Raw genomic sequence first — 12,044 nt, 5'->3', positions numbered from 1 at the left:
GTCTATCATAATTTTTAAAGTACTATGTGTGTTTTATTTACTTTTTTTTCATATGCTTATTCATGTATTGTATTTAATTTTAAGGTTTTCATAATTTTAATTGTTTTAATAATAATTATTTCTATTTTCATTTTTATTAATTAAAAATGTAGTTAAAATATAAATGTTTTTTTTAATTTTAAGTACTTAATTTAGTTTTATTCAAAATTATTATTAATTTGTACTATATAATCATAAAACATAATAAAAATATAAAGTAAAAGTTGTGGGGTTGAGTGTTGAATTTTTATTAAATAAAACCATTGTAAATGTAAAAGTTGAATTGTTTGTTGAATAATTAAGTGGAAAAGAGAGAAGATGATGTGGAGTGTTAAAAGAGAAAAAAAAGGATGTTGAAAATTATAATCATTGTATATAGTCTAAGGCCTAAGAGCATGTGCAATAAGAGAGACCTTTTGGGTTTCTTAAATATTTTTATATTATTAAACTTGATTAAGAGACCAATCAAAGAAACTTTCATTTTTAGGAGGTCCAATGGTAGAAATCCAATTAGATTTTTTAAAAAAAAAAATTCTTATAATAATGATTCTACACTTTCTCCATCATCCACCGTTGATTCTACACATTTCTTCTTCAACTTTTTCATCCACTCAAACAACCCCACATGTATTTAAGAGGCATCTCTTAATTACAGCTCTTAATTAAGAAACGTCTCTTGCCAAATTTTTTCTTTTTAATTTAATTAAATACCCTAAACCTTCAGAAGTCCTTCTAAAATACCTGGTTGCACATGCTCTAAGGGTTTAACTGGTTTAAAGGCACCGCGAGAGTTTGCAGAAATTGGCTCTTGCGATTTCGGGAATTATTTAGTAGTTTGCACGATTGGTTTAACAATTGAAAATTGGTATTTTTGCGGAACATTTTTGACTGACTAACCAGCAGATGTATCAGCAGCTAAACATAAACTTACAAAAAATATAATATATTTAATAACAAAAAAACATAATAATTATAAAAAACATAAAAAAACTATATTATTATGTTAAATATCAAAATCACTGGTTTAATATAATTAATAATAAAAAATTATATACTGAATAATTATTCAAAAACTAATAATTTTTATAATGATATGTTTTATTTCAATTGTTGGGAACATCACCCAAAATTGTGTCTAGTAATGTAACAAACTAGAAAAAATTTGCTTCAATACGTGGATCTTCAGGATTTTGGATACTCAGGATTTGTTATATGCATGATCTAAAATTTATTCAATAGATCCAATTTCTCCATAATTTTATGGCACTCACGTTTGTGTCTTGACTTTCTTAATAAGTATGAAAGCCATGATTAGTGTACGAAGACTGAAACTTGATAAATATAACTGGTATGGTTAGGATTTATATATACAGGAGACAATACGGTATGATTAGAGTTTCATAATATTTTTTAACATAATATTTTTTTTTCTTTTTTTCTAGCATTAATTTTTTTTACCTACCCGCTATCGTCTGAAACTGCAAACGCTTACGGGAATTAGCTTTTAGATTTCAGCGTACAAAACGATACGCAGTGAGCAATTTCTATGATTGTTATAAAACGCTACTTACCACTACCAATCACGGGTGATAGAGGTTGAAACAATCAACACTTAAGAGCATGTTCAATGGAATCTTTAAGAGAGTATCTTAGGCATTTTTCTTTTAAAAAAATCTAGATAATGTCAAAAGGGAAGAAACGTCTCTTAATTAAAAGACTGAAGAACGTTTCTTATTTGACAAATGTCAACATATTATTGGAGAATGAAGAGAAAAGGCAATATGTCAAGTTTTTATTGGGGGAAGGGGTAACATGTCGCTTTCTTTCTCTCTCTTCTTCTCCTTTTTTTTATTCTCTCTTTCTACTTTTTGACTTAAGTTTTGATATTAAAATATTTTTTAAAAACTCTTATGAGTTTCTACCGATGCACATGCTATAAGATAAGGATAAAAAAAATCACAAACAAAACCTAATGGTGTCGAGAAAGCTTCGGTCAGAGTTGAAGGAAGAGATACTCACTAGGGTTCCACCTCAATCTCTAGTTCGCTTCGGAGCCGTTTGTAGAGAATGGAACGCTCTTTTCAAGGAGAGGAGATTCGTCAACAACCACTTTGCTTGCGCAAGAGCTCCCTCAGAATTCATGTTACAGACCAAATCCAAGATTTATTCGACAAGCCTCAATCTCAATGACAACATAAAAGTGCGTGAGTTAACCACTTCCTTTGATACTCACGGTTTAGCCTCGTTTAACTGCGATGGGCTCTTCTTCTTTTATGACAAGTCTAATGAAGGAGCCACAGTTTGGAACCCGTGTTTGAGACAGGCTAGGTTGATTGATATCAAGCTTAACCAATGGAGATTGTATATAATTGGCATGGGTTACGATAATAGTAGACCAGAAAGGAGATATAAGATCGTTGGGTATACTAGCAACCTGAGAATGGCCATCTACGAATTTGCAACCAATGCATGGAAGTTTGTTGATGATAACCTATATCATGAAGGAATGTTTACAATACAAACTGATTATAATCTCAAAACCCATCAGTGTGTCCCTGAATGGAAACAATACAAAGGAACATTATCTTATAACAATGTGTCCCTGAATGTAAATTTGTATTGGACTGATTATAATCTCATTGTGCACTGAGTGTTTTGTCCGAATCTTTGATTTTTTGAAAGAGATACTGAAGTCTTTCTGTATTCTACCGTGCACTGTGAAACAACATAGGCATTTCCTGGCGGTTTACAAGGGAGATTGATTTTCTTTGTTAGAACAATGCTATATAACAGAGAAGATTAAGATTTGGGTCACAAAGAAGAAAATTATTAATGAAGACGATGTGGAGACGTGGAGTGAATTAAGTTCATGAGTGTCTTAATACCTAACATCCCTTGTTCAAAAGACGACCAATATACAAGTTGAAGCACCAAGGAACGAGGTGGTTGCACAACATACTTGTCTGTGCAACACAAGATTGTCTTAGCAAAGAAAATTATGCCGTGAAAAGGAGCTGACGTGGCATGACATGAGTGGAGCTAAAGAAGTCATCAAAATCGTGGAGGATATCAAATCTAAAGAAAAGGAAGATTCCAATTTGAGGAGTTGTAGAGTATATAAGGCTTGTAACACCTAAGTGTTAGGGTTAGCCGTCGAGATTTAGAACAGGAGAACAAGAGTGTTCTAGAGTTTTTGGGTAAATTAGAAATTGGTCAGTGGCAAATCAAGTTGTGATGTTACGTGATTAAACAACTTGTAAAAAGTGTGTTTAAGTGATTTCTAATAAAGCAAATAGACAATTTGCGGAATCCGTTCGATTGTTCAATTGATTCTTCTTGTCTAATCATATTCTCGTTCTTACAATTGGTATCAGAGCAGGACACCTAGCCGAAGGAGTATGCTTCGAACAAAGGTGAGATCCTGAGAAGAGAATATGACAACATCTGCACAACTAATTGGTGTTTGTAGTCCCTTGTTGTTAGATGATACAAATTACGGGTATTGGAAACTGAGAATGAGGGCTAATATTAGTGGAATCGATGAGGAGGCAAAGCGATTGAGTATGTTTGGGAAGAACCGTGTGTGACATCACAAGATGGGATGAAGAAAATTAAACCCAAGACAAGGTGGACCGCAACAGAAAAAAGGCTATCAAAATTTAATTGGAAGGCATTGAACAAAATCTTTAATTCGGTGGATCAAAAAAAATTTGAATTAATACAAGGGTGTGAATCAGCTAAGGAAGCATGGGATATACTACAAAATGCTTTTGAGGGTACATCAAACGTCAGGAGAACACAGCTAGATTTGCTTGCATCTCAGTTTGAAAACATTAGAATGAGTGACGATGAGAAGATATCAGAATTCAGTGCCAAGCTCAGTTCAATAGCTAATGAAGCACGAGTTTTGGGTAAACAATACAAAGACGCAAAATTGGTGAAGAAATTTTTGCGATGCTTGCCTGCTAAATTTGCATCACGGAAAGCTGTGATTAAGATGACGATGAATACTGATGAGCTTAAGTTTACTGAGACTGTAGGGATGTTAAAGGCTGAGGAGATGGAAATGGAATCTAAATCACCCAAAGTTATAAGAGATCTAGCATTTACAGTTGATGAAGACCAGCACAAGTTTCAAAAAATTGAAGAAGATGTTCGCTTGATGTTTTAAAAACTTGAAGAAGAAGTAGATCTCTGGTTTAAGACATTCACTGAAAGATTTTCAATAAACGAACGAAGACAGAAAAGACATGAAGTTGAGTGTTACAAGTGTCATGGCATTGAATATGTCAAAGCAGTTTGTCCATCGTTCAAGGAAAAAGGAATCAAGTGTAATGCGTGCAACAATTACAGTCACACAAAAGCAAACTGTGTAACACAGAAAAGGAAGAAGAAAATTGTTCAAAGTTGCAGTGATACAGAGTCATACAGAGATGAAGATGGTCTTAATTTCGTGGCCTTGCATGGAATTATGAAACCTGGGAAAGAAATCAACGAAAAGGAATCTGATTCTGAACCTGAATCAGATGAAGATGATGAAATTGATGTCAAGGCTGAGTATCGACTGCTTTATGATAACTGGGTAAAATTAAGCTATGACAACCTGCAGTTGCAGAAAGATAAAGCTCTCTTGGAAGCTAAAGTTAATATTCTTGAGCTTGAGAATGCTCCAACAGTGGAGAAAAAAGAGATAAACAAGGATATTGAAGTGGAAGTTAATGGGTCAGATGTTTCTTTAGAGAAAGAAGTTCTCAGAGAAAAAAAAAAAAGCATGCTACTATTGTGAAAAGAGTGGTCACTTTAAGAGAAATTGTTTTGAGTTAAAGAAGAAAATCAGAGAGGCTTGGAGTAACAACAATTGCTACCTTGAGAGAAGACACTATGGGAAGGTGTGGATAGTCAAGAAACATCTGTATTCTAGACAGTCAGCTGAGACCAAGATAGCATTGATGCAGAGATCGGAACTAGTTGAATCTAAGAAAACTGCAGAGGTCTGTGTTACACAAAATAATGTTGTGTGCAATTTGGTACTTGCAGAAATCAATGAACGTCACGAGGAGTTGTGTGAAACCAGCAAAGAAGAAGCTACTAACATTGATGTTTTGTTCACAAGCACTACAAATCAAAACAACATTCAGAAAAAGGGTGGTGTCCTTGAAGAAATAAAACAAAAGGAGACAACAGATGAAGTGTTAGGAATGATGAAGGATTTCCTTGTGTTATTCTTGTTATTTTTCTCTGAGTGTGCACTCAAGCAGGAGAAGAATAGATGGAAGAAACAGATCCAGATTGAGAGAGCAGAGAATAAAGAAGCTCAGGATGCAAAATGTTTGAGGTGTCACACTCAGACAAAAAAGGGAAGATTGTTAGCACCAAGGAACGAGGTGGTTACACAACATAATTGTCTATGCAACACAAGATTGTCTTAGCGAAGAAAATTATGTCATGAAAAAGAGTTGACGTGGCATGACGTGAGTAGAGCTAAAGAAGTCAGCAAAATCGTGGAAAATATCAAATCTAAAGAAAAGGAAGATTCCAATTTGAGGAGTTGTAGAGTATATAAGACTTGTAACACATAAGCGTTAGAGTTAGCTGTCGAGATTTAGAACAGAAAAACAAAAGTGTTCTAGAGTTCTTGGATAGATTAGAAATTGGTCAGTGACAAATCAAGTTGTGATGTTGCGTAATTTTGATTAAACAACATGTAAAGAGTATGTTTAAGTGATTTCTAATAAAGCAAATAGAGAATTTGCGGAATCCATTCGATTGTTTAATTGATTCTTCTTGTCTGCTCATATTCTCGTTCTTACACAAGTTACTTGGTCGATGATAATATATACGGAAAGAGCTTCGTCATGTGTTGTAGCCACAAGACTATACGGGATTGCGAGGTGTATAATGTGAGGAGAGATTATAATACATGATTTGGTTGGTACGATACGACACTGCTCTGTTTATGTTCCTAGTTTGATCCCATCCCTTAAGAGACTTTTAGATGAAGAGAACAAGAAGTATTATTTTACATTGTGGTTTTTTTGTTTTGGGTTGGACAAACACATTCTGGTTTTTCATTTTTGGCATTTTAATATCTACCAATTGCTTAGTCTCAGTTTAATAATATATATAGGTCAAACGAACAAACTTCCTATGTGTTCTTGCTCATGTTTCGGTCCAGCACCTCTTATCAAATTTTAGGAGATTTTTACATTGTAGTTTGTTTTGTTATGAATCAATTTTTTTTTTTTTTGGATTCTGTTGTCACTTGTATGAAAGGATAAAAACTTTCACAAACGTCCTGTGCGTTCTTGTTTATGTTCGAATCTAAACCAATCTGAACCACAGATAATCAGCTTATATCAACAATATTTTTGGATAATGTGTTATGGCTTGGAATTGTCAGTCCACATTTGAGTCTTTCAAAATGTTAACAAGTATACATATATATCTGTTCTCTATATCACCGTCCAACAAAGTAGTGTAATATTCATGCATCGCCACTTCGACACAACAAAGATTGGCAAAAAACACAAACATAGAGAGAGTGACGAAGGGAGAAAGACCTCACCGAAACCAAAGACTGAGAGCTGCTAGAAAGCTTATAGAGAAGAGAACACCGATATGCTGCGCAGAAAACAAGTTACGAGTGCAACGCCATGAAGAGGTTCTGCTTACGGGCATGTTCTGGGACAAGCCGGTCCACGGTTTCAGGAGGGATGCCAGAGAGCTCTGTAGGACATAAGGTACATCAACAGAGTTTGATGAAGGATCACAGATTCATATTCAGATTCATAATAAGAAGTAGCAAATAAAGAGCGGTACCTTGTGGTTTAAAGTTGAAAAGCAGAGGAAGTGGCCGACCGTTTGGGAGGCGAGTGTTTGGGTCTCTTAACTCATCAAAGAACGGGTGCATACAAGCTTCCACCTATCAGAACACCATGAGATGTAGAATATGTAACAAAGTCAGACAAAATATGTAACAAAGTCAGAGAAAAACTATGAATAACTTACCGCTGTGCATCTCAAATTAGGAGAATACTGGAAGAACCTACAAAGTAGATCTACTGCTTCAGGTGGCAAACGTTTTTGGAATACCTGAGATTAACCACAAACACATGATGCAAGCAAAACACTCAATAAAGCCAAAAATGGAGAAAATTTCTATAGAGCAAGCCACAAACATTCCATTGATCAAGACCACACAGAAAGAAGTTGTTTTAATTCCACAGTACTATGTCATTAGGTCATGTCTCTCATATGAAAGTTGATTCACGACATATACTCCAATCAACCTCACTAAACGGAGACAACGCTTGAACAAATATATACACCTAGAGTCCAATTGATAAACGAACACCTTATTAGTATTAGGTGATAATGGATAATATTACTAGTGGCATACCTTGTGCCAAGGATGAGGTTTTATCTGCGGAAATTTAAACTCCGTGTAGTTTGGATTCATGCACTTGATCTCCTCCCTTGTTGGTGTACCCAAAACCTGCATCAATTGAAAGCCTATTAAGAAAGAATATAAGAAAAGGCTGACAAAGACCTTTTATATAAAGCTTTTAGGCAACTATTAGTCAGTGCCAAGCCTAACACATGTGCTTGCAACACTAATCCTCAAAGAATTGATAGCAAGAAAGACCACCTTAATGATTTCAACAAGCTGATCGACTCCACTTTCGCCAGGAAACAGAGGCTGAAACAAGTCCGCGAGAGCACACACATCTAAGAGGGTGACAAATAGAATGACAAGCACACTGCTAATGCAAAAACAGCGCTTTAACCTGTCCAAGAAGCAGTTCAGCCATCACACACCCTGTGGACCATATGTCTATTGCAGTTGTGTACTCAGTGGCTCCGAAAATGAGCTCTGGGGCACGATAGTATCTCGAACAAATGTAAGAAATATTGGGTTCTCCTTTCACCTGTAGAACATGAACACATCATATTCCAGGCATAGACTAATAAAACTAAACCACTAAGAGCTAATAGCTGATACGATTTTACCAAAACTTTCGCACTCCCAAAATCACAAATTTTCAGCTGATGTGTGTGTGGGTTCACCTGCACATCACAATCGGTGTAAAGCCAAATATAAGTTCAGTTTAATAAAAACAAGGCCACATTTTATAGAAAAATTTTAATGAATGGGCAGGTAAGGTAAGCAAGTTTATTCTTTATGATATCAAAAGAAGAGACTTCTAAATATTTGAACCAAAGAAACAAAACAGCATTTCCAGTGAAATTAATATTAGCTAGATGTATACATAGCCTCGCTACCCTCCAGGCCTATTATAACGAAATATTTATCATGTCAGCATAAAACCTACTACAAATGATCAAACTTCTAGAAAGTAAATATCAGTGTCTTATATTTATGTAAACTAGTGTCTTTGAAATCCTTGCATGCGGCGGGAAAGAAAATAGCTTACAGAAAAGAAGGTAAATCTGTCATCAGTTTCATTTCGGTGAGAATTAAATGGAACTTACTAGCAGGTTTTGAGGCTTGATATCACGGTGACAAAGACCACAGCAATTATGAAGGTAAGCAAGCGCCCTGCAAATCTGTACCCAATAACATAAAATTCTCAAAAATCGTTGGAGAATGTCCAACAAATTATCAGGTCCAATTCACAGTTAGATCAATATTTGGGGTGTTCCTTTGCATAGAAAATGTATCTTCAATTGTGAGTGAGTATATATGACGCTTACATAAGGAGAAACAAGAAAAAAAAAGATCAAATCCAGGAAATAATCACCTGATAAGTGTAAAGTTTGACATATATCAGTGGCATCAGCTGCTTCATTCTACTGTAGCTTCTGGCAGTACGATTGACAGTCTCGGGAACAAATTCGAGGACGAGATTCAGATACACCTCTTCATTTTCTGTTCTTGAATAGAAGCTATGCTTTAAACCAACAACATTCGGATGATCTAGCATCTGCATAATTTGTAATTCTCTGTTCTTGTAGCGCTTGTCTTGTAAGACCTTCTTGATGGCAACAACCTCGCCAGTTTCTCTGCATTTAGCCTACCACAAGGAAACATTGAAAAAGAATTCTTTGGGGGATCTTAACCAATAGTAAGACAAGAAGAAAGATAATCTGACTTACTTGGAAAACCATTCCAAAGGAACCAGTTCCCACTACGTGTTCTGCTATGTAACTGACTGTCTGCCAATCAAAGATAAACATTTGTATAAGAATTATGTCTCACTAACATTCTAGAAACAAATTCTCAATAACCATCTAACCTGTCTTGATTGACCATTTCGTCCACGGAGTGTGGTTCTGATCACATGGCCAGGTTCTGCACCAGCCCCATCAATGATATCTGGCTCACTGTCCTGCAACAAAGCAAATAAAAAAGTCAAATACATTTTAAACTAATTCATTAAAGAGATGAGCGCATGAGAAAGGAAGATAAGCTAGAACAGCTCAAGGGGATACAAAAGGAGATGCAAAAACTGTATAAGCTTACTCTCTCCTCATCCTCCGTCTTGTCCCTTATCCTCATCTCAAGCATATCTTTGTTCAACCAATCAACTGAACTAGAAGTGTTCTTTACAGGATTGGCGGATCTGGAACTACCTACTCCATTTCCCATGTGTGATTCCATTGTGATTGTTCTTGAGATGACACTTACTAGTACTTGATAGCACCATAAACCTTAGCAAGTTGGTGTCCCATCCCATCAAAGCACCGGCCTTCCTCGTAGAATTGTAAGGTCGTTTTCAAAAGAAATATCAGAGCTCTTAAGCAGAAAAGCAGGAGAATAGGAACATGCAAAACTCACCAAGATCTCTAGTTGCTTATGTTCCCTTGATCAATCACTACAAACATTTCAGCCAACAAAGAAAAAATGAAAGAAGAGACATATTAGCAGAAGCTTTGGACCATTTACATGTGAACAAAGGAATTAAATTAGCAGAGAACCTAATTTTCAAGCTTACAATGATTTGTTCTGAACTCTGAAGTTATTGTGATCACATAGAAACACGAAAAGTCAAAAATCGTAATAAAAATTTCAGCTTTTCAGAAGCACCATTAAACTTTGAAATAGTGGTAATAACACTAATAGTAAAGGTTCCCACTTTCGCAAAATTGAAACCCAGACGAATTATGACAAAACCAGATCTGTTCTTGACTAAAGCCGACAAAGGCCTGTCCTTTACTCAGTTTCTACACAAACAAAAACCCCGAAAAATCAGTAAGTTACTTATAAATAAAAACAAACCCTAAATTCCTCCAAAGAAAAGAGGTCGAAATTGCTCAATTAGAAGCCAAAAGAAGCAAAACGTTTCAACTGATTCTGAGCGGTATCGTGAAGATGATCGATCACCTTGAGCTGTACTGAAGAAGAACGGAAGGTAAAAATCACGCATTTGATGAGCGTCTTCTTCGATTGAAATAAGGGAAATCGACAAGGATTTTCTGTTGATTTAATCACTAAATGGAAAAAGCTGATCACTAGATTTTACTTGTTTCTTTGTTTTTTCCATTTTTCTTTCTCTGTGGTTTGTTTTGTCGATTTTTACCGTTTTTTAAAACAAAAGAGAGAGGTTCAAGAGAAAATAAAGGAATTAAAATTCTTATTTACAAGCTCATTGTAATGCATTGTATAATTCTGTTTTGCGGAATGCATAATTGTAGAATTACGGAAAAAACCTACAGAATAAACGATTTAATACTCATTTTTCTGCTTAATGGATTTTTCTTTGTATTTTTGTTAAGCAAAAACGCAGACTGTATTTTCGCGTTTTATTTTTCATTCAAGATTTTTTTTATTGGCAAAATTTTTGCGGAATTGCGTTTCCACAGATTACCAATCACAGTCTAAATCTTTAATCAGGTTAAAATATAGAGGGTTACTCAATAATCAGGAGTCTAATTAATTCTCTGAACCATCGATGAATAATTTTTGGAAAACTAAATCGACCTGAAAAATTATGCTGAATGGTCAAAAAAAAATTCTTTTATTTTTTCTGAAAAAAACTAGATGTTTAGCTTACATTTTGAGCAGACAATTAGATTTTATAAACTAATCATATTATTAATTTATTAACTTTGTTACTGGTAAAAAATTGATGATCAATATAACAATAATGTTAGATTTTTGACCAGTAAAAAAAATAAGAATAACTAATATTATTTGTAAAAATCTACGACCAATAATGTTTTATTCAGTTATACAATAATTTTAATTACGAACGGTTCTTTTTCTTTCTCTTTTCCAGCTAATTTTTTTAGTCTCTTTATCCCTAGAATGCTCTCTCCATTTTGTTATAATTGTTTTCTTTATGTCCTTTAACTTCTACTTCTTCTTCATTTATCATATTTGTTTTTTCCAAAAATTCTTCTTCTTCTTTCCTTTCTGGTTTGTTTCCATCTTTCTTTTCCGATTTTCCATTTTTATCGTCTTCATTCTCCGGCTTAATATTTTTTTGATTTTCATCGTCCCATCTTCATCCTCAAATTTTTCTGCTTTGTAATCTTCTTCTTATTCTTTATATTTTAGTTTATATTCTCTTCCGTTCTTTTCTTTGGCTTATTCTTCTCTTCTTATACTCCTCAAGGTTTTTCTTTTTCTTTGTCATCTTGCTCTTCTTTTCTGACTTTTACAATTTTGGCTGATAAGGAAGTTCACTTTAGAATTAAAAAAAAATTAGAAACACATATAAAAGTAAAAAATTAAAAACACATTTTTGGTTGATCCTTAGAGATCTCAAGCTCATAAAACTTTTCAAGAATTCCATTTATAATACTTTGGCTGATTTTTTATTTTTGGTTAAAGTTAATTCAATTTGTAGGGTTTAATTTAAAATTAAGTGGTTAAAATCGGATTGAAACACTATAAACCAAATTAAACCGTGTAAACCAAAATAAACCAGGATTTATGTGTAAATATGTTTCGAATTTTTAAATTGTGGAGAAATACGTTTTCAACTTTCAAATTATAGAGATTTATGTCGAAGTCGAAAGTTTGGTTGGATGGATCTGTT

At 34.3% G+C, this 12,044-nt stretch overlaps 1 protein-coding gene and 1 pseudogene across 3 annotated transcripts; one reads left to right on the top strand and one right to left on the bottom strand.

Moving 5' to 3' along the window:
• The first annotated feature begins 1,820 nt into the window (after positions 1 to 1,820).
• Positions 1,821 to 2,965, top strand: LOC18009937 (annotated as a pseudogene).
• A 3,439-nt stretch (positions 2,966 to 6,404) lies between these two features.
• LOC18009924 (shaggy-related protein kinase delta) lies at positions 6,405 to 10,597 on the bottom strand. 3 transcript variants are annotated; one of them, XM_006392295.2, is made up of 14 exons: positions 10,385 to 10,597; positions 9,839 to 9,875; positions 9,524 to 9,749; positions 9,297 to 9,389; positions 9,157 to 9,216; positions 8,802 to 9,074; positions 8,533 to 8,607; positions 8,050 to 8,106; positions 7,827 to 7,967; positions 7,688 to 7,738; positions 7,439 to 7,534; positions 7,048 to 7,131; positions 6,859 to 6,961; positions 6,405 to 6,765 (listed from the first exon to the last, which is right to left on the bottom strand). In XM_006392295.2, the coding sequence occupies exons 3-14, from the start codon at positions 9,659 to 9,661 to the stop codon at positions 6,677 to 6,679; spliced, it is 1,260 nt and encodes a 419-aa protein (XP_006392357.1). In that variant the 5' UTR covers positions 9,662 to 9,749; positions 9,839 to 9,875; positions 10,385 to 10,597; the 3' UTR covers positions 6,405 to 6,676. The 3 variants fall into 3 exon arrangements, with proteins under 3 accessions (XP_006392357.1, XP_024015615.1, XP_006392358.1); XM_024159847.1 differs by lacking the exon at positions 10,385 to 10,597 and adding an exon at positions 9,996 to 10,224; XM_006392296.2 differs by having other exon boundaries at positions 9,524 to 9,875; positions 10,385 to 10,569.
• Between the last annotated feature and the right edge of the window lie 1,447 nt (positions 10,598 to 12,044).

Source organism: Eutrema salsugineum, unplaced genomic scaffold, assembly GCF_000478725.1.
Source record: "Eutrema salsugineum unplaced genomic scaffold, Eutsalg1_0 scaffold_8, whole genome shotgun sequence".
Classification (NCBI taxonomy): Eukaryota; Viridiplantae; Streptophyta; class Magnoliopsida; order Brassicales; family Brassicaceae; genus Eutrema; species Eutrema salsugineum.
This window is presented reverse-complemented; position numbering and strand designations above follow the sequence as displayed.